The sequence below is a fragment of the Hypanus sabinus genome, chromosome 6 (genome assembly GCF_030144855.1).
Source record: "Hypanus sabinus isolate sHypSab1 chromosome 6, sHypSab1.hap1, whole genome shotgun sequence".
NCBI lineage: Eukaryota > Metazoa > Chordata > Chondrichthyes > Myliobatiformes > Dasyatidae > Hypanus > Hypanus sabinus.
Genome location: NC_082711.1, coordinates 44,415,222 through 44,438,578, shown reverse-complemented (window position 1 = coordinate 44,438,578; position 23,357 = coordinate 44,415,222). Strand labels below are relative to the sequence as shown.

The 23,357-nt window shown below is 41.2% G+C and overlaps 1 protein-coding gene across 7 annotated transcripts in view; it reads right to left on the bottom strand.

Moving 5' to 3' along the window:
• Window positions 1-8,826: 8,826 nt before the first annotated feature.
• odad2 (outer dynein arm docking complex subunit 2) overlaps window positions 8,827-23,357 on the bottom strand; it is a 204,490-nt gene continuing 189,959 nt past the window's right edge. For 3 of the 7 annotated variants that reach the window (XM_059972020.1, XM_059972025.1, XM_059972021.1), the window contains 2 exons: window positions 18,441-18,533; window positions 8,827-9,287 (listed from right to left, as the gene is read on the bottom strand). In XM_059972020.1, coding sequence (XP_059828003.1) covers window positions 9,174-9,287; window positions 18,441-18,533 — 207 coding nt within the window. In that variant the 3' untranslated portion in view covers window positions 8,827-9,173. Of the gene's footprint in view, window positions 9,288-18,402; window positions 18,534-23,357 lie in introns of all 7 variants that reach the window. The other 4 variants (XM_059972023.1, XM_059972026.1, XM_059972028.1 and 1 more) reach the window with 4 other exon arrangements.

Below are 23,357 nucleotides of genomic sequence, written 5' to 3'. Positions count from 1 at the left end.
GTTTTACTACACAATCATTAGGTTTAGCAATAATGATGATTTAAGACGCTTTCAAAGCTTGTGAAATGGGTTTAAAGGGCAATTGATGAATGATTGTGGTGATTTACACCCAGGATTGTGCACTATAGCTTGACCTGTACAGTTCCTAGTTGAAGCACACTAGGTTGTACACTGCTTTGAAAATCTAAGAACCCCTCAGTTCTTAAAGAACCCTCCTCATGGCAGCTAAACATCAGCAAAGACACAATAGATGCCTTGGAGGACTACCTACCAGTGAGAAGAAGCCAGGTGCAAAATTTATTGGTGTAGATCTCAAGAGGGAAGGCCTATAGGAAACCTCTGGGGTTCTCATAAGAATGAGCTAACTACAGCTGCATCTGCCAAGTTTAAGAATCCCAATTCAAAACAGCAAAGCACTAATAAATTTTCACTCTCACAAAATAAGCCAGCATGGCCTTTAGATCATGTTGTCAGTTTTATAAATCTGTTTCAGTAACTAGTTTAATGAGTTATTTATTATAACCAATACAAGTAAACCTATAAAACAGGAAGGGAAGGATTATTAAGTCTCACCTGTGCAGCACACCTGATTATTGATGTGCTGTGTTGGTCTTACCATTAGAGGATGAAAACAGTCTCCTGGTTTGCTTTGAATACTATGTTTCTGCAGTCTGTTATGAGAAGAATGCCGTGCATCCAACGCAGACAATAGTTCCCTTCTTAGCTTAGGTGAAAGGTGAGGCAACAGGTGCCAAGTCAAGAGTAATGGAGAAGAAGACAGTATGTTGGGGGTGGGATGATGGTGGTGGGAACATCTGCTTCTGCATCCACCCCCACCCCCACTTCCTCCCTGTTGCCTTTTTATTCTGAACTCTTTAACCTGGTGCGCTACAGGTTCTCTCTCAAGACTAAGACAACTGCACTGTTTCAAAGAATGCTACAAGAGGTCATTCTTATCCTCGGCCATTAGGCTCTATAATGAGTCAACCTATAGCTGAACAAGTGATGACCCCTCCTGTTTGTGTTTATTTATTTTTTATTCTTTTTACTCCTTTCTTGATATTTATATCTGTGTGCTTGTAATGCTATTGTGACATTATAATTTCCTTTGGGGTCAATAAAGTATCTACCTATCTGTCTCTTATGGTCCAGTGCATTTGCTGCTTTCCTGTAGAGATCAATAGTTATTTTCTGTTTGCAACATCAAGTAACACATGATGAAAAACTCACATCTGCTTGGCTTGTGCTGCAAGTAGCTCCTGAACAAATTCAAGCAAGGGAATCTCATCTTTAGAAGAGAACACTAGTATGCTTATCAGTTGCTCTCTTTGTATCTGTACTCAGCTGGTATAATTGGAAAGCACTCTATCATGAGAAACCATGGGAACAGGGGGTAGTCCCTGTTCCCCAAGATTCATTCCTTAGGGCACTTATATGGTTTATCAGTGACAATCACAAATATGTCTGAACACAATAGTCCTCATGAACCAGGAGTCACATTCTCGCAGTGACCATCATTAAGGAAGTGAAAGCCTTTCAGGTTCATGAAATCTTCTGGGTTATTTGGGGATTCCCTTGTGAGTGCAATCAATGGTTACCTGTGATCTCAATGATCCTTATTAAGACCAAGGTAACTGAAATCATTCAAGTGTAAGTGCAGAGCTTTGTCAGTCTCTCTGATGCTGTAGTGAATATTAAATTGGGAGACACTGGAGTAACCAGCCATGGCCGTTTGGAATGAACCTAGAGTGCAAAACTTAGAATCAAGGTGGGCTTGACTTCCATGAAGAGAGCAGTTCTGGCACCAGATCTTCCTGAAACATACCTCAATGATCACAGTCTTAGAAAACCTGAATACATCCGACGTCCAAAAAGGGTGTGGTGGATCAGGGAGTAGGCTTTTCACTGCGCTATTCCCTTCATAAGGCCCCTGACTCATCCTGAGCAACTGTCCAAACCTCCAACAAGGTGTGCTGTCTGCTGTGCCATTATTGAGAAAGCATGAGAAAGCATTTCCTGTTTCCTTTAGCCTACTTGGAAGGTGTGGGTTTAGGAAAATGTGTCAGCAATCTACAGTCTGTTGCGAAGCTGTCCAGTCAGCTCATCTGATACCAGCAGTGTCCCTCTGCAAGAGGAGAGAAGAAGCTATCTGGTATGATGTGTTCCTGCTGTTCTGAGACTGTTGAACAATGGTCATAGGCTGCACTACTGAGCTCCAATTTATGTTAGAAAGGTAATAGGCATTGTGAAAACTAAACACCATTACATCCATATCTGTTGCTAAGATAAAGTCAAGTATAATTTCCTACGATTAACTATTCTAGGGAAATCTGATTTTTGTCTGAGTAGCATTGAAAACAATTGCTAGCTGATCTGATCCTAGTCTGCTGTCCCAAACAACAGGAAAATTTCCTATTATTATTTAAAACTGATAAATATGTTCAAAGGTCCAATTTAATGTCAGAGAAATGTATACAATATACATCCTAAAATGCTTTTTCTTCACAAACATCCATGAAAACAGAGAAGTGCCCCTAAGAATGAATGACAGATAAATATAAAAACCACAAAGTGCTCCCCCCAGCTCCCCTTCCTCCTGCACTTAAGTGGCAGCAAGCAATAAATCCCCCTCCCCCCCACTGGCATCAGTACCATCACAGAGCACTCAGTGTGAGGAAAGCAATAGCTAAGACACAGACTTATAGTTACCCCAAAGAAATCGCATTTCATATGGCATACGACATACCGCAGATTCTCTCTCCCTAATAAGGGAGAAAAAGATGTCTCCATTTTTCAACAGCGAGCAGGGAAACATAACAAACAACTCACTGGTTTATGATGTGTTTTAGTTTTATTGTTATAATGCTACAATAGATAATATAATACAAACTTCTACGCACATTTTGGGTTCATCGGTTATTTCACATATTTTTGTAGACACAAGAATATGATTTGACTGACATTTATAATCATTTTGAATTACTATTGAACGTAAACAAATGTAAATCTATTTCTGCAATAGTATCCTTGATACCATTTCAAAAATCAACACCAATCTTGAGGCATAATTTGTATATTTTCCAATGAAACTATGATGATCTTGTAATATGGAGACGTAAAAGGGAGAAAATGGATGGAGATCCCTTTGGACACACTGTATCTACAGTCCATATACTGTGGTTAGTGGGGACTGGTTGGGCTAAAGGGCCTTTATCTCTGCGGTATTGCTTTCTCTATAAATGGACATCTGAATTAGTAATAAAAGTTTTGGGAAAAACTGGGGAAACTGGCACTTAAGGATAATTTTGTTACCTTCTTCTGTTGAAATGGACTAGGTTGTTCTGGACTCACCACTTGTGATCCCTGCCCACCCACACTTACTTTTTCCAGATGTGGAGAGCTAGAGAAACTGATCCCCAAACACTCTAATGACTTCCCTTTAGGCTGAGCTGGCTCTGAACACCAAATAAGCTAAAAAATACTGCTTTTTAAAGTTAAATTGAAACACAAACAAATAATTTATAACATTAAACTAAATAAGTAAAACCTTGCTCCACATAGTCAGTGACTCCATTTGGATCATATGTCTGGCATAAATCTGTTGATTGGATTCAAGATACAAGATTCAAAATTGTTAAATGTCATTTCCAGTATACAAGTATTAAGGAGAAGACATAATTGCTACTCAGGATCCTATACAGCACCAAAAAAAAACAGAATCAGATAAAGAACACAATAATAAAAATATGCAATAAATATAAATACTGTACTTAAGATGGCTTATATGCATAGATTTACTGTCGTCCATAAGGTGATGCTAAGTACAGGAGTGTACATACATAAGGTGACTCTGACAGGAAATTATAAAATAGAGGTCATGGGGGTGTGGAAAGATGGGTTAGTGGGTCAGGAGTTGACCAGCCTTACTGCTTGGGGAAAGTAACTGCTTCCTTCAAGGTGTTATTGGACCTTTCCCAGCATCTTCCTGTATACATTATGTTCTTGATGGCAGGTCGGCTGGTGCTGGCCGTTCTGACTACCCGCTGTAGAGCCTTGCTCTCCGCCACAGTGCAGTTTCCATACCAATCACTAATGCAGCATATTAGGATGCACCATTGCATATTTGTAGGAGGGCGTGAGTAGATGTGCATAGTTGAGCCCTCTTCAACCTCCTCAGAAAGTAGAGGCCTTCCTGATTGTGAGCTTTCCAGATTGTGTAGGTTGTGTTGTGCAACCATGAGAGGTTGTGCAAAATATGCACTTCAGAGAGTTTGAAAATTGTACATCCAACCTGATGGCGGGATGTAAAGTACAGTACAACCAGAACTTCACTGCTCTACCACTGGGCAATGGGGAATCTGTCAACAGGATGGACAGTCAGATGCACTGAAGAATGAAATGCGCTAATGCCCTTAGGAACTGCTGGCAATCAGTCAGCACGATTCAGACCAATACGTGCACGTGTATTATAGTTGGCAAAAATGTTTCAGTATTGATTTACAACCAAAGTTTTAAACCTGATCTTGAAAGTTTAAAAACGTTATAAGCATAATTTTGTTCCATTAAAACTTCACATTTTGTAAAGCTAGCCAAAAAAACCATATTCTTGTGTTTTTTATGTCAGATGTGGCATTTTCTGTTAATAAATCAAGGCAGTAGTATTATAAGTAACAAACCACAGCAATCAATTTTGGGTTTCCACTGCAAATGTCTAGAAAAGGAAAGTGTGCAGTGACTAAATATAAAGGGTTCCTTTTACTCTGTTTACAACTGTTTCAGTTACCACAGACAGAAACATATTTTGTTCCGAAGCATAAACATGTAATCATATGTAATGGAAATCCGAAATATAATTTCCACTTTATGCTGACCAAGCTATTTATTAGGTTAGCCATTCCAAATTCTGTTCTACTAATTGGAAGGTATTTATTATAATTGTTTGAAGTTGAAACTAATATGTTTGTTTTCGTACTTAGTCCAATAAGTTAATTTTAGATTAATTACCAGCAGGCAACTCAATAAAACTACTACAGTCTGGTATTCTGGTAATTTGGCTCTCGAACACTCATCCTCTCTCCACAGTGTATGTGTCTGTGTGCTATCCTCAGGTCTCTTTTAAAAGTAATTGCTTTCAATAGGAGGATTAAACCAATTTATGGCTTATTCACTGAAAGAAACACTATAGGTACAGAGTGGTCCTTCTTAGTAACAGGGGAAAAAAAACAGAAACTTAATTATAAACATGCTTCAATCTAATGAGCCGGACACAGAGAAGAACCATGTTTAAGGTGCCAGCCATCACTTTCCTATGCAAAGAAGGTAGTGAGAAGACATTGGGCGTGGGGTGGATACGTTTTTTTTTACACAGAGAATAGTTGCAATCCAAGACTTGTTGCCAGAGGAGGTGGTGCAATCAGATAGAATTACTACATTTAAGAACCATTTAGACACCCTTGAATAGGCAAGGCGTAGAAAGATACAGACTTAATGTGGGCAAATAGAATGAACATGTGGTTGGCATCGATGCTGTGGGCCTAAGAGCCATTTCTGTGCTGTACAATGCTATGACTCACTCTATGATTTATAGAATTGGAATGTAATTGATAATAAAATGCAATGAATTTTTTCTTTTACTTCTTCTAGCACAACATGCCAGATTTAAGCCAAATCCAACTCCAATAACACTTTTTCCAGAAGTTTAATATGTTTCTAACAGTGCAAATGTATCCACAATAAAGCACATACCAGCTTTAATATCAAATTTTGCTGCTCCATTAAAAGTTATCACAGCTCTGTTCAACTGAAGTAATTTTACAAAATGCATTTTCCAGTAGCTGTAACCTGATTGGTTCCTCCATGCATAAACTGCAGATGTAAGTTAGCAGCATTTTGTTACTGTGTTCTGCTGGCAAATGCACTTGTGAAATGTTTTTTTAACCTGTAAGCTTGAAACTGATGCACCAATGAATTCCTGAGCAGTGAATTCTACAAATTCCTACATAATCCTATCTTCCTTACAGTCTCACTACGTACTGCGTCTACTTGCGTACCAACTGGTCCATCACTCTGGTTCCTATCTCCCTGTCAAATTAATTTAAACCTCCATCAAAAGCTCCAACAAACCTACCAACAAGGATCTTGGTCGCCCACGGCTTGGGGTGGCTTATGTAGAATCCCTGAAGGCAGAGTTAAGAAACTATAAGGCTATAAAGACGCCAATGGAAGTTATATACTGACCCTCAAACAGTAGCCAATATATATGCTACAAATTAAAATGGGAGATAGAGAAGGCATGTAATAAAGGCAACATTACGATAGTCATGGGGATTTCAATATACAAGTAGATTGGGAAAATCACTTTGGTGCTGTATCCCATGAGATGGAATTTATAGAATGCCTACTAGTTATTTTTTTAGAATAGCTTGTGGTTAAGCCCACAAGGGGAAAGACAATTCTGGATTGTGTGTTGTGTAATGAACCAAATTTGATCAGGGATATTAAGATAAAGGAATCATTAGGAGACAGTGATTATAATACGAAAGAATTCACCCTGCAGGTTGAGAGGGATAAGCTAGAATTAGATGTCTAAATATTACAGTCTAGTAAAGGGAATTATAGAGGCATGAGGGAGGAGCTGGCCAAATTTGATTGGAAGGGGACACTAGCAGAGATGATGGCAGAACAGCAATGGCTGAAATTTCTGTGAGCAAATTGGAAAGCACAGGATAGGTACATCCCAAAGGTTGTGCCGTATATAGTGAATACTTTAAAAGGACTGTAGCTGACAAGGTAAGTCAAAGACAAAAAGGGCATATAATACATCAAAAACTAGTAGGAAGTCAGGGGATTAGGAAGCTTTTAAAAACCAGCAGAAGCCAATTAAAAAGCCACAAGGACAGAAAAGATTAAATATGAAAGTGAGATAAACAATAATATACACGAGGAAACTAAAAGTATTTTTTTCAGATATATAAAGAATAAAAGAGAGGTGAGAGTGGATATTGGACTGCTGGAAAATGACACTGCATTGGAGGGAAAATGATGGACAAAAATGGTGAACAAACTTAAGTATTTTGTCACTTGTCAGTTGTCACTGTGGAAGACAGAAATTATGCCAGAAATTCGAGTGTATCGGGGGGGCAGAAGTGAGTATAGTAGCTGACACTAAGGAGATGGTGCTTGAGAAGCTGAAAGGTCTGAAGGTAGATAAGTTACTTGGACCAGATTTTCTACTAGATTTTGGATTTCTTCTGGAAAGATGCAAATGTCATTCCAGTTTTTAAAACGGGAGGGAGGCAGAAGAATGGAAATTATGGGCCCATTAGCCTGATTCCCAACATGTTGGGAACATGTTGGAGTCCATAATTAAGGATGATGTTTTTGGGTACTTGGAGGCGTATGACAAAGAAGGCCATAGTCAGCATCCTTTTTTTTATGCAGATATCTTACCTGACAAATCTGTTAGAATTCTTTTTAGGAAATAACAAGCAGGATAAACAAAGGACAGTGTGTGGATATTGTATACTTGGCCTTTAAGAAGGCCTTTGACAAGGAGCCACAGATGAGGCTGCTTAACAAGATAAGAACCCATGGTAATATAGGAAAGATACTAGCATGGATAGCAGATTGGTTGCCTGGCAGGGAGCAAAGAGTGGGAATAAAGGGGGCCTTTCTGATTGGCTGTTGGTGACTAGTAGTGTTTCAAAGGGGTCGGAGTTGGGAGCACTCCTTTTTACTTTGTATGTCAATGATTTGGATGATGGGATTGATGGTATTGTGGTGAAATTTGTGGATTATACAAAAATAGTTGGGGGGGGGCAGGTAGTCTTTAGGAAGCAGGGAGTCTGTTGTAGAATTTAGAGAGGTTGGGAGAATGGGCAAAGAAGTGCCAGATGAAATATAGTGTAAGAAAGTGTATGGTTGTGCACTTTGGTAGAAGGAATAAAGGCATAGGCTATTTTCTAAACAAGGAGAAAATTCAGAACTCTGAAGTGCAAAGGGACTTTGGGGTCCTCATACAGGATTGAGTCAGTGGTAACGAAGGCAAATGCAATGTTGGCATTCATTTCAAGCAGACTAAAATATAAAAGCAAGGATGTAATCCTGAGGCTTTATAAGACATTGGTCAAATCGCAATTGGAGTATTATGAGCAGTTTTGGGCCCCTTATCTAAGAAAAGAAGTGCTGGCTATGGAGAGGATGTTCACGAGAATGATTCTGGGAATGAAAGGGTTATGAGGAGCTTTTGAAGGCTCTGTGTTTGTACTCACTGGAGTTTATAAGAATAAGTGGGGATCTCATTGAAAGGCCTAGATAGAGTAGATGTGCAGAGGATCATATAATGGGGAGTCTAGGACAGAGGGCACAGTCTCAGAATAGAGAGATGTCCATTTAGAACAGAGATGAGGAAAAATTTCTTCAGCCAGTGGATGGTATATCTGTGAAATTCACTGCCACTGATGACCGTGGAGGCCAACTCATTAGGTATATTTAAAGCAGAGGTTGATAAGTTCTTGATTAGTCAGGTTGTCAAAGATTATTGGAAGAAAGCAGGAGAATGGGGCTGAGAAGGATAATAAATTAAACGTGATAGATTGCTGGAGCAGACTTGATGGGCTGAATGGCCTAATTCTGCTCCTATGTCTGATGGTCTTACGATCTTAGATATTTGGAGGTCTGAGTTATAGTAACATTGCTAGTTCTTAAATCTTTGCTTATGTATTCAGACTTTATTTGCAGATTTCAATGATGCTGCAGAGGAATGCGTTAAAATTATTTAGGATAAGTATCAAAGATATTACATGAGGTAACCTTAAATTACCGCAGAGCCACTCACAATGAAGAAAAACAGCACCTTTATTTTGGTTGATACATTCTCAATTATTTCGATTTGCAACAAGAACCTGTTAGCGTTTTTTCAAAATTGAAATAGATTCTCTATTTTAAGGAAAAAAAGAATCTTTTTAAACTTCAGTAGCACTATGTAGTATTTATCTCCATGTGATTTTTAGGAAATCAGAAACTGCTTTTGTACTTTTATTAGCATCTGGTTTATTTTAGCTCATGCAGAATCGCTTTCATGCACATCCAGCAGGAGTACATAGTAAATCTTTCTTTTATTATACCTGTACAGGTAATTGTTCCTGAGAAATGTAATGGAATGTTCACCGCTTTTACTTGTAGTGAGCTTTCTCATTAGCCAGGGCAAGCCGTCGGATGTTTGAAATGCAACCAGCAGCAGCTTCCTGTAGGGCTCCGTCCGTGCATTCCATCACATTCAAAAGTAGCTGTGAATAGTAAGAAGTCAAGTAAGATAATGGCATTGGTCACATATAACAAGAAGGAAAGGAAAACAATATACAAAGAAAAAAATGAAGAAATTAGAAAACAGAGTTGAAAACAGGGAAAGAGTGAACTTATAATAGAATTTGCAATACTGGATCATTGTCACAGCTGTTTTAGTACAAAACTGAGCTTTACTTAACTCTCCAACAAAAAGTGGTTTTTTAATGAATCAAGACTAAAAATCTAAATTGAATAATATATTATTCCCTTTATGTGAGCAATTTTTGACAACTGAATATTTTAAACAAGAATTATGTACACCCACAAGTAGTAATGGAAACACCAGAAAGCTTGTCTAATTTAAATGACCAAATCATAGCAGGAAAGGATCTACAAAATTAAGGTAATAAAAAAATGACTAATTTTATAATTACTAATGTGAAACATAACAATCAAGTACAGTCATTGTTTACTTATATAACACATAATACAACATGCCGTATGCAAGTATCATCAGCCAATATTATCAGCCCTTAGCAGATAATGGGATTTCTTAAAGGTAGTTTTGCTTTCTCACGTAAAAGATGAAATTTTGTTTTGTAGGACACAGCAATGATCACAGTGATCTTGATAGCCATTAGCAATCAATTCCTTTCCCTGTTTTGAGTGCACCATGTGAAAGGTTATAAATTTCAAGTTATTGTAAGATATACTGTATCAGCATGAACTGCACTGCACCATTAAAAAGTATGTTACAGTGCTGAGATACTGCTAGATCATCATTGAAATTAGGTTTATAAATGTTTGTCTGAGTACCTTGGGTACATTTGGTGTCTTCTAAGACTCCTTGGTGAATAGTCATTTTTCAGATGGGCATGTCTTTGCCCCTTGATGCCCCAAACCCATCCTGCACAGCTAGTTATTATTAGCATAAATTATCATAATATCCAGAAATATATTGCTGCCAGTAGTGCCACTTTAGCACATTTGATAGTTTCACCACTGAGGCACAAATGGGAAGAGTATCTCAGCAGCTAAATACCAAGCAGTTTCTTCTAGCTTAAGGAAACTCTGTAAACTCATGGAAAATACCTGAGCAACCTGATCTGCTTGGTTTCCTGATATTAGCAGAGTGCCACTTAAATAAGATACAAATACTACAAACTAACATGGTATAAGACCATAAAACATAGGAACAAAATTAGACCATTCAGCCCATTAAGTCTGCTCTGCCATTCTATCATGGCTGCTTTATTATCCCACTCAATTGCACTCTCCTGCCCTAAAAACATAGAAAACCTAAAGCACAATACAAGCCCTTTGGCCCACAATGCAGTGTCAAACATGTTCTTACTTTAGAAATTACCTAGGGTTACCCATAGCCCTCTATTCTTTCTAAGCTCCATGTACCTATCCAGGAGTCACATAAAAGATCCTATCGTATCCGCCTCCACCATTGTTGCCGGCAGCCCATTCCATGCACTCACCACTCTCTGAATAAAAAATTTACCCCTGACATCTCCTCTGTACCTGCTTCCAAGCACCTTAAAACTGTGTCCTCTCACGTTAGTCATTTCAGCCCTGGGAAAAAGCCTCTGACTATCCACACAATCAATGCCTCTCATCATCTTATACACCTCTATCAGGTCACCTCTCATCCTCTGCCACTCCAAGGAGAAAAGGCCAAGTTCACTCAACATATTCTCATAAGGCATGCTCCCCAATCCAGGCAACATCCTTGTAAATCTCCTCCGCAGCCGTTCTATAGCTTCTGCATCCATCCTGTAGTGAAATGACCAGAACTGAGCACGGATCCTATAAAGCTGTAACATTACCCCTCAGCTCTTAAACTCAATCCCACGTTTGATGGAGGCCAATGCAGAGTCAACCTGTGCAGAAGCTTTGAGTGTCCTATGGACTCAGACCCCAAGATCCCTCTGATCCTCCACACTGCTGAGACTTACTATTAATACAATGTTCTGCCATTATATTTGACCTAACAAAATGAACCACCTCACACTTAATCTGGGTTGAACTCTGTCTGCCACTTCTCAGCCCAGTTTTGCATCCTATCGATGTCCCACTTTAACCTCTGACAGCCCTCCACACTATTCACAACACCCCCAACATTTGTGTCATTAGCAAATTTACTAACCCATCCCTCCACTTCCTCATCCAGGTCACTTATAAAAGTCACGAAGAGAAGGTGTCCCAGAACAGATCCCAGAAGCACACCACTGGTCACTGAAGGCATAACACTGGTCACCTTCTGTTCGTGATTTTTATAAATGACCTGGATGAGGACTTCTCCCTGTGGTCTTTGACACCCAGACTAATCAAGAACTTATGAACCTCTGCTTTAAATGTACCCAAATCCACACTATACAGGCCTATGAATATTCGATAGGTTTGAATGAGATCCCCCCCACCCCGATTCTTCTAAATTCCAGTGAGTATAGACATTAACCCTTTCATTGCTGGAATAAATCCTTGTCTCTCTCCAATCTAATTCTGTCATCCAAATCACTGACATATAACGTAAAACAAAGCAGTCCCAACACTGACCACCAATACTTCATTGTTGTAGATTGCACACAAAAGCTTCAACTTATACCAGTAAGAAAAGTAATGCACTTTGCTTGATTGCTGACATTAAGAGGTGTGCCTCTGACACTGGGAAATTATTTGAAGTACTAAGGTGGGTTGTACACAGAAGTGTTCAGGCCAATTTCCTGATGGGAAGTGATTGTTAATGCAATGTAACTCAAGTTAAATCTCATTTGGGTGCAATTGCAATCCTGAAAATGAGCACTAACGGATTTAGTTTCCGTCTGTGAGTGGCCAAAACAAGTACCACTTACACAGAGTAAAATAAAATGACAACTGATTAAATAAATCTCCAGTCCTTAGCAGTACTGTCAAATATTCCAAACACTTTGATGCATTCAGAAACATTCACATATTTTTGAAAGAAAATCATAAAAAATTTAAAAATGAATTAAACTTAAAGAATTAATTTAAGAAATACTTGTCAGGATGTATAAAAATTGACTAAAAATTCAAAAACAATTGATGAAAAAATCTAAAGAATTATCGTAAACTATAGCAACTGAAATATTCTCTTCTAAATTATAGAATAGCTGTGCTAGTCTATGTTCTATCACAGTTATTGCCTTCCATAATACCAAGGGGATTGTTACAGAAAATGTGAGCTGCAGGTTCAGGCAGTTAGCCTAAATTTCCTCTCCCACTCTTCATGAAGAGCCCTGGATTACATCAAAGCATGCTGCCACAGAGCAAATCACTGACAACAATTTAGGGATTTTCACCTTTGTTGATGCATGTGTGAAAATCCCAGAGCTGGTATCAGTTACACCAAATATTGACATTGATTATCTTAAAAATTTGGCAATGTACCTGCTTCTTGTTTCCTTTCAAACCTCCATTTTCTTTAAAAGAATTGAAATTGCTATTGGCCATATTAATGCAGTATTGCCAATATTTCTCGGCATTGTCTGTTTGGTTTATTTCAGGATGCTGTGAGAGGAAAGGAGGAAATTGCTGGGGCTCTAACAAGAGGTTTGCACCCTTCAGTAGTCCTGACGAAGGGTCTCGGCCTGAAATGTCGACTGTGTTTCTTCCTATAGATGCTGCCTGGCCTGCTGTGTTCCACCAGCATTTAGTGTGTGTTGCATGAACTTCCAGCATCTGCAGATTTCCTTGTGTTTGCACCTTTCTTTATCATTGGTGAAGTATTAGAAGACTGGAGGATAGCCAATGTTGTCTCTTTATTTCAAAAAAGGGCAGTATGCATAAATCTGGAAACTACAGACAATCTTACATCAATAGTAGGAATATTATTAAAAAAACTACTTTTAAAGAATAGAATTTATCTTCATTACAAGAAGTTAACATGGTTTTGTGGGTTTTTTTTGAGGAGGTAACAAAGAAAATCAATATAGGCTGGGCCATACATGATGGTTCACAGACTTTAACAAGGCTTTTGATAAAGTCCCAAATGATAGGCTAGTTCAGAAGATTAAGGCACATGGAATCCAAGATGCTGTGGGCAGAATGGATCTAAAATTGGCCAGATGAGAGGTGGGAGAGAATGGTGGAAAAGGCTTTTCTCTGACAGGAGGTCTGTAACCAGTGCTGTACTGTCAGAATCACCATTGTCTGTCATATACTGTATAGTGACTTGGATGAGAATGTTGATGGACTGATTATTAGGTTTGCTGATGGCTTAAAAATTGCTGTTGTAGCAGATAGCAAAGAATGTTGTGAAATGATACAACTTTTGGAAGTTGGAAAGTTGGGTAGAGAAATGGCAGATGCAATTTTATCCGGTCAAGTGTGAGGCAATGCATTTTGTGACATCAAAAACTAATAGGACCTTTAGAGTAAATGGCAAGAACCTCAGGCATCTTGAACCACAGAGGGATCTAGAGGCGCACGTTCATAGCTCCCTGAAAATAGCAATTCAGGTGGACAGGGCAGTGAAGAAAGTATTCAGTATGCTTACCTTCTTTGACTGTAGCATTAGGTAGAATAATTCAGAAATTAAGTTGCAGCATAAGACCAGAAGTGTTACAGTCCTGACCATTGATTCCCCATTTTCTCCTAATTCCCTTTGATGACGGCACACCTGGTTTTCATCAAGACCTGCAGCATAAGAACACTAGCTTTGCACCCACTAGTTGCCAGATCATTGGTTTTGTCAGTGTGGTAATTAACGCCTCCCGGCCACTTAGGATAGTGTGTCCTAAATTTTGCTTCAGTACCAAGGTGAAACCCAGTCTCTCCATGTCAAGATAAATTCTGCCTGTCTTCTCTCTTCCTGTCCACGTCTGCATCCTAACTAAATCTCCGTGCAGGTGTCCTGTGCTTGGGTTCGCCTCATTCGTTGCAACAGAACGATCTGGCCACTATGGATCCAGCGGACATGAGTACCCTTCAACAAGCCCTTGCCAGCCAGGGTTCCCTACTGGGTCTGCACAACCCACTCCTCTGGGAGGTCATGGAGAACCTTTGTTCCCTGCCTGCTGATGTAACTAAGACCGGTGATCAGTTGGACCGTGTATCCACTCATTTTACCCCATCCACTTCTGGAACCCTGTCTAACCAGGCCATACAGCCGGTAGTGGCAACCCCCTACACGTCAGCAACACCCTCGCCAAGAGGGCCTGATGTACCGGAACCAAAGCACTACGCTGGGGATTTGGGGAAGTGCCAGGCCTTCCTCCTTCTGTGCTCCTTGGTGTTCGAACAGCAGTCATCCATGTACTCCACGGATAAGTCAAAGATTGCTTACGTCATGGGGTTGTTGCGGGGAAGTGCCAGCGTGGGCCACAGCTGTTTGGGATAACCAACCAGATATCTGCTCTTCTTTTGCCACCTTTATCACGGAAATGAGAAAGATCTTTGACCACCCTGTCCATGGCAAAGACACCGCCAGCCTTCCACTCACTCTCAGTCAGGGCTCACGCAGTGTTGCCAAATATTCCATGGAGTTCCCGACATTAGTGGCTGACTCAGGGTGGAACAATGAGGCACACCAAGGGGTATATCTTAATGGTCTCAACAACATGGTGAAAGATGAGTTGGTGGCAAGAGACGACACTGACAGCCTGGGTTCCTAGATCGCCCTAGTCACCAGGGTGAACATTCATCTCCAAGAACACCATAGAGAAAGAACTGGTTGTCCACCACCTTTGGCCACTCCACGGCACTCATTTCCACCTCCCGCAATAAAAAGCCTCTCTCCTCCTCCTGCTCTTGGAGTAGCTCCCAGCCTGGCTGTTTCCACCACCCCAGGAGAGGAACCCATGCAGCTGGGATGGAACTGCCTTTCCCCCATAGAACGACTACAGAGATTGAGAGCGGGTGAGTGTCTATATTGCAGCCAGTCTTCCATGATACCTGACCCCTTTGGCCAAAAAGGAAAGGCTCACCAGTAGAAAGGGGGACCCTGGTGAGCCAGACACATTCTCTTCTGTTCCCTGAACTCGGATGCAGCTTCAAGCTACTTTACATTGCAACCAACAGTCCCTGCCTCTGTCAGCACTCATAGACTCCAGCACTGAGGGAAACATTTTGGTTGAAGACTTAGCTTTCTGGGCAGGAATTTCTCGGGTGCCATTGAGTGCCCCCTGGAAGCTCAGGCACTGGATGGTAGACTACTGGCCTGAGTCACACACTGCACACCACCGCTGTCTCTCCTTTTCTCCGGGAACCATTGGGAACAGGTATAATTCAATTTAATTTCCTCTCCTCAAGCTCCTATAGTTCTTGGATATCCCTGGTTAAGCTGCCATAATTCCCACATTGACTGGTCCACCTGGATAGTCAGCTGGAGTTTGTTCCGTCACTCCTCTTGTCCACAATCAGCCCTTCCCCCAGTGGAAGTCATGGCGACCTTGTCTGCCTCTGAACCCTCTGACTTATCCAAGATTCCAGCAGAGTATCACGATCTGGGAGAAGTGTTTAGCAAACAACGGGCTCTTTCCCGGCCTCCACATCGCCCTTACGATTACACAAATGACCTTCTCCCCGGAGCTTCTCTACCCACCAGTTGGCTGTATAACCTGTCCCGACCAGGAAGGAGAGCAATGGAGGCTCGCCTAAATGACTCCCTCGTGGCGAGCATTATCTGATTCTCATCTTCCCCTGTAGGCGTAGGTTTCCTCTTCATGGGGAAGAAAGATGGCTCACTGCACCCCTGCATTGACTACTGTGGCCTCCATAGCATAACCATAAAGAATAAGTATCCACTGCCCCTTAACAACTCTGCTTTCGAGCCCCTTCACGGAGCCACAATTTTCTCTAAGTTGGACCTGCGGATTGCCTATTACCTGATCAGGATGAGAGAGGGAGATGAATGGAAAACAGCTTTTAACACCCCTCTTGGTCATTTCAAATATCTGGTCATGCCATTCGGTCTTACCAATGCCCCCACCGTCTTCCAAGCCCTGTGAATGGTGTTCTTAGCGACTTTACTAACCGTTCCATTTTCGTTTATTTGGACAATATCCTAATCTTTTCCCGCAGTCTTCAGGAACACACCCACCATGTCCGTCAGGTTCTTCAGAGGCTTTTGGAGAACAAGCTATTCGTTAAGGCAGAGAAGTGCGAGTTCCATGTCCCCTCTGTCAGTTTCTTAGGGTACATCATCGAGAGTGGTTGAGTGAGGGTGGATCCCGAAAAGATCCGGGTGGAGGCAGAGTGGCCAAAACCCATGACGCTCAAGCAACTCCAGCGATTTCTGGGATTCACAAACTTCTATCATCGCTTCATCAGGGATTATAGCTGGGTGGCAGCACCCCTTACTCAACTCACCTCTCCTGAAACCCTCTTCCACTGGACTCCTGAAGCGGACTCAGCCTTCTCAGAGCTGAAGAGGCATTTCACCTCCGCTCCCACCCTGGCCCAACCAGACCCCTCTTGTCAATTCATTGTGGAAGTCAACGCCTCCGACTCTGGGGTGGGAGCGGTCCTTTCCCAATGCTCCGGCCCAGGCCAAAAGCTCCATCTCTGTGCCTTCTTCTCTAGTCATCTATCCCCCGCCGAACGGAACTACAATGTTGGGAACTGGGAGTTACCGGCCGTCAAACTTGCTTTGGAGGAGTGGAGGCACTGGCTGGAGAGAGCTGAACATCCATTAATCATCTGGATGGACCATAAGAACCTCGCATACATCCAAACTGCCAAATACCTTAATTCCTGCCAAGACCTTTGGGCATTATTTTTTGGCTGTTTCAGATTCACACTCACCTATCGTCCTGGGTTCAAGAGCAGGAAGCCCGATGCTCTCTCTCGTTAATACGTCTCTGAGGAGAGTCTTCCCAACCCCGAGACCATCCTTCCACCATCCTATTTGGTGGCTGCCCTCACCTGGGAGATCCAATCCATAGACAAAGAGGCCCAACAGACTCAACCTGACCCAGGCAACGGACCCCCCTATCGCCTCTTTGTGCCTGACTCTGTTCGGTCTCAGGTTCTCCAGTGGGAGCATACTTTTCGTTTTTCCTGCCATCCTGGAATCGATCGAACTCTGTCCCTTCTGAAGAGACATTTCAGGTGGCCCTCCATAGATATTGACACTTGCTCCTTCATCTCTGCCTGTTCTGTGTGCCCATGGAAAAGCCTCCCATCGACCACCTGCTGGATTGCTTCACCCCTACCTGTCCCTGGCCACTCTTGGTCTCATATTGCACTGGATTTCATTACTGGACTACCCCCTTCACATAGGAACACTGCTGTACTCACCATGGTGGACTGTTTCTCCAAATCTGTGCACTTCATAGCCCTTCCCAAACTCCCTACAGCCCGTGAAACAGCCGACCTCTTTGTCCATCACATCTTCCGCCTTCATGGAATTCCTCTGACATTGTTTTTGACTGGGGCCCCCAATTCATCTCTCAAGCCCTTGGAGCCTCAGTAAACCTGTCTTCTGGCTTCCATCCTCAGACTAATGGTCAAACAGAATGAGCAAATCAGGATTTCGAAGCAGCACTGCGCTGCATAACTGCCAACAACCCGTCATCCTGGAGCACACATCTCATTTGAGTAGAATACGCCCACAACTCCTTGGTCAGCACCGCCACCAGAATGTCTCCCTTCGAATGCTCCCTCGGTTACCAGCCCCCTGTTTCCTGCCCATGAAGATGATATTGCTGTGCCTTCTGTTCAGGCCCAACTCCGCTGGTACCACAAGGTCTGAAAGGATGCACACATAGCCCTGCTCCAATCAGCTGACTGCAACTGGAGGATTGTTGATCACCATCGGTTTCCTGCACCTAATTTTTGGCCTGGTCAGAAGGTTTTGCTCTCTTCTAAAGACATCTCCCTCAAGAATGAATCCAAGAAACTCGCCCCTCGCTACCTCAGGCAATTCAAGATTGAGAGCATCATCAACCCCTTGGTGGTCAGACTCAAACTGCCCAGATCCATGCACATTCATCCTATGTTCCACGTCTCCCAACTGAAACCTGTATCTGTCAGCCCTTTGTGCCCATCTGCTGAACTCCTCCACCCACCCAGATCATTAACAACTACCTAGAGTACACCATCCGGCAGATACTGGATGTGTGCTGCCAAGGCAGGGGTCTCCAGTACCTGGTCGACTGGGCGGGATACGGTCCTGAGGAACACACCTGGATTCTCCACTCTTTCAATCTGGACCCTTCCCTCATCCGTGATTTCCATCGAGACAATCCGGACAAGCCTGGTGGTTCGCCTGGAGTCTCCTGTTGAGAGGGGGTATTGTCACAGTCCCGACCGTTAATTCCCCATTTTCTCCTAATTCTCTTTGATTGTGCCATGGTTCCGACCGTTAATTCCCCATTTTCCTCCCTTTGATGACGACACACCTGGTTTTCATCAAGACCCACAGTATAAGAACCCTTGCTTTGCACCCACTAGTTGCCAGATCATTGGTTTTGCCAGTGTGGTAATTAATGCTTCCCTTAAGATTCTGTATGCTAAGTTTTGCTTCAGTACCGAGATTTATCTGTGGAACTCAGTTTCTCCGTGTCAAGATCAGTTGTCTATGTTCTACTCCAGTTCTGAGGTTTACCTGTGAAACCCAATCTCTCCATGTCAAGATAATTTCTGCCTGTCTCCTGCCTTCCTGCTCTCCTTCCTGTTTGCTGTTCAATGCTCATGGCCGTGTCTGCATCCTAACTAAATCTTCGTGCCAGTGTCCTGCGGTTGAGTTCGCCACATTCGTTGCAACAAGAAGATCATAAGACATACACTAGGAGCAAAATTAGGCCAATTGGTCCATTGAGTCAGCTGTGCCATTCTATCATAGCTTATTTATTATCTTTCTCAAGCACATTCTCCCACCTTTTTCCTGTAACCTTTGATGTCCTCATTAATCAAGAACTTATTAACCTCTGCTTGAAATTTCCCAATGACTTGGCCTCCACAGCCATCTATGGTAATGAATTCCACACATTCACCACCCTCCAGCTGAAGAAATTCCTCCTCATTTCTATTCTAAAGAGACATGCTTGTATTCTGAGACTAATACTAGACCCCCACTTTAGGAAACATCCTCCCCACATCCATTTTATCTCGGCCTTTCAATATTTGATGGGTTTCAATGAGATCTGCCCCTCCCTCCCCCCCCCCCCCCCATCATTCTACTAACCTCAGCAAGTATAGGCCCAGAACTATCAAATACACCACCTACATTAGCCCTTTCATTCCCGGGATCATTCTCATGTACCTCCTCTGGACCCTTTCCAATGCCAGTACATCCTTTCTCAGATAAGGGGCCAAAGCTACTCCCTCAGTACAAAATATTGGTCAAAATGCACTTGGAATATTGTACGTTGCTCTAGTCACCACACTACAGGATGTGGTAGCATTAGAAAGAGTGAGTGATATAGGATAATATAGGTAAGTAGGATCAGCATAGATATTGTTTTGCATGGACAATTTGGATCAAAAGACCCATTTTTGTGCAATAGAACTTTATGATTCAATGACTGAGATGTGATTTAATAGCTTTGAAAAACCAATGATAAAAGACCATCACTAGATGATGCTAAATATTTATTTGCTAATATTCTTTATGATTGGTTTCATTAAACTGGTTCATCATGATTCACTACTTTCATTGTAATATTTTCTTTGCTTACAGAGGATTAAAAATGAAGGCCAATGGCACAACCATATGACCTACACTCTATTGGTAAATTTTTAAGAGGAAATGAGACCCACATTAAATCCTTGATACAGTTTCTGAGTTCATACAACTTCATCAGGAAATGGATATAAAAACGGGCACAACGTGTTCAACCTCCAAGGAAGTGATTATGCATCATTGCAATTATATTCCTTTTCTCAATTGGAACACAGCTTTATTGAAAATGCATACACCATGTTTGTCCAAAAAATGCTAACTCCAAAACTGGTGGAAGATGGAAATAGTTTCTTCAGATGAGAAATATGCAATGCAATAATTCAATGCAGTGACTGCCACAGAACTGTACTAGAAATTAAATCGAACGATGATGACATATGACTTATATTTTAATTCTCAGTAAAGTAAAATGTGCATCAGATGTGATTTGAAGTGTTGATGCAGGGGTCTCATTTTTATATTTATATGGAACCCATCATCTAATTTAATATACAGGTGTCCCCCACTTTACGAATATTTGCTTTACACCACTTCGCATTTACAAAAGACCTATGTTAGTAACCTGTTTTTGCTTTTACAAAAACTTTTCCCATATGTTAATGGTTCTTTGCTTTACGCCATTTCGGCTTAAGAAATGTTTCATAGGAACCTTGGGGTGGGGGGAAGACACCTGTATTCAAAACCTCACTGTTACTAGAATGGAGCACTGTTAACTTGCATAGAATATATTAACAATCAGGACATGCTGCAATTATAATATAACAAGGCAAAATACTACTGCAGTGGTATTAGATAAGTATTTCCAATGTGAAGAAGTAGCAACGTAGTTAATGTATGGCTTTCATTCCTAGAGAGGAGCTCATAGGCAATCTACCCTGGAAAGGGGCTTTGTAGTGATATGGCTATTCTTTGTTCTTTTTGTACAACATCAGTGGAGACATTTTCAGAAGAATTACCTTCAAGAGTTCATGGATTAAACCTACGGACAATAGATGCTACAACCGAAAAGTGCCAGAGTGAGGAATTAACATAATGAAATAATACATCAGATGCTCATGCAGTGCTACTAATTACACTCAAGGGACTTTTAACAACTTCTAAAAGAAAACTAAATCTCTACCAAAACACATTGTCAGCCAATATATAGTAGGTAATAAATATATAAGCCAACCTATTTAAATCCAATGATTTGTTATTTAATTTTTAAGTAAATATTTTAATTGCTTTCAAGTTATGCATCCATAGAGTTTGATTATTATTACTGAATGTAGTAAACTCGAGTGTAACATATGGAAACCATTTGTAATTCTGCTTTCTTAGAAGGTAAACAAACTTTAAAAGCAAACTTAACTGATATTCTATTGCAGTGCTTAGAGAATTAACTCTTGCCAACCTATTTCTCCAGAAAGTCCTGTTTCTAGTCAAAATGTCCAACTTAACTAATTTTATATTAATTGCAAAAATCTCAGATCATCACTAAATTTTCCACTTCTGTGAGATATGCTCAATCATTCACAAATAGAATTCCCTGTAAAAAGTAGTTTAATCTTTCCTAGCCCACACACAATCTGTCTAATTGATTTCATTTCACCCCACTAATCTCCAGAGCAGAGATAATTCTCAAGCATAGGCTGTTGAATGGCAAAATGCATTCACACCACAAAAATCAAACATGTCAGATATTGATCATTGGTAGCAAAAGAAAGTTGAACCACCTACCCATGGCTTTACAATTGCTGGCTAACATATCATCATCGTATAACCATATAACCATATACCAATCACAGCACGGAAACAGGCCATCTCGGCCCTCCTAGTCTGTGCCGAACTCTTAATCTCACCTAGTCCCACCTACCCGCACTCAGCCCATAACCCTCCACTCCTTTCCTGTCCATATACCTATACAATTTTACCTTAAATAACACAACTGAACTGGCCTCTACTACTTCTACAGGAAGCTCATTCCACACAGCTATCACTCTCTGAGTAAAGAAATACCCCCTCATGTTTCCCTTAAACTTCTGCCCCCTAACTCTCAAATCACGTCCTCTCGTTTGAATCTCCCCTACTCTCAATGGAAACAGCTTATTCACGTCAACTCTATCTATCCCTCTCAAAATTTTAAATACCTCGATCAAATCCCCCCTCAACCTTCTACGCTCCAATGAATAGAGACCTAACTTGTTCAACCTTTCTCTGTAACTTAAGTGCTGAAACCCAGGTAACATCCTAGTAAATCGTCTCTGCACTCTCTCTAATTTATTGATATCTTTCCTATAATTCGGTGACCAGAACTGCACAATATTCTAAATTTGGCCTTGCACAATTTTAACATTACATCCCAACTTCTGTACTCAATGCTTTGATTTATAAAGGCCAGCGTTCCAAAAGCCTTCTTCACCACCCTATCTACATGAGACTCCACCTTCAGGGAACTATGCACTGTTATTCCTAGATCTCTCCGTTCCTCTGTATTCCTCAATGCCCTACCATTTACCCTGTATGTTCTATTTGGATTATTCCTGCCAAAATGTAGAACCTCACACTACTCAGCATTAAACTCCATCTGCCAATGTTCAGCCCACTCTTCTAACCGGCATAAATCTCCCTGCAAGCTTTGAAAACCCACCTCATTATCCACAACACTTCCTACCTTAGTATCATCGGCATACTTACTAATCCAATTTACCACCCCATCATCCAGATCATTTATGTATATTACAAACAACATTGGGCCCAAAACAGATCCCTGAGGCACCCCGCTAGTCACCGGCCTCCATCCCGATAAACAATTATCCACCACTACTCTCTGGCATCTCCTATCTAGCCACTGTTGAATCCATTTTATTACTCCAGCATTAATACCTAATGACTGAACCTTCTTAACTAACCTTCCATGTGGAACTTTGTCAAAGGCTTTGCTGAAGTCCATATAGACTACATCCACTGCCTTACCCTCATCAACATTCCTCGTAACTTCTTCAAAAAATTCAATAAGGTTTGTCAAACATGACCTTCCACGCACAAATCCATGCTGGCTACTCCTAATCAGATCCTGTCTATCCAGATAATTATTAATACTATCTCTAAGACTACTTTCCATTAATTTACCCACCACTGATGTCAAACTGACAGGTCTATAATGGCTAGGCTTACTTCTAGAACCCTTTTTAAACAATGGAACCACATGAGCAATACGCCAATCCTCCGGCACAATCCCCGTTTCTAATGACATCTTAAAGATCTCCGTCAGAGCTCCTGCTATTTCTACACAAACTTCCCTCAAGGTCCTGTGGAATATTCTGTCAGGACCCGGAGATTTATCCACTTTTAAATTTCTTAAAAGCGCCAGTACTTCCATCTCTTTAATTGTCATAGGTTCCATAACTTCCTTATTTGTTTCCCACACCTTACACAA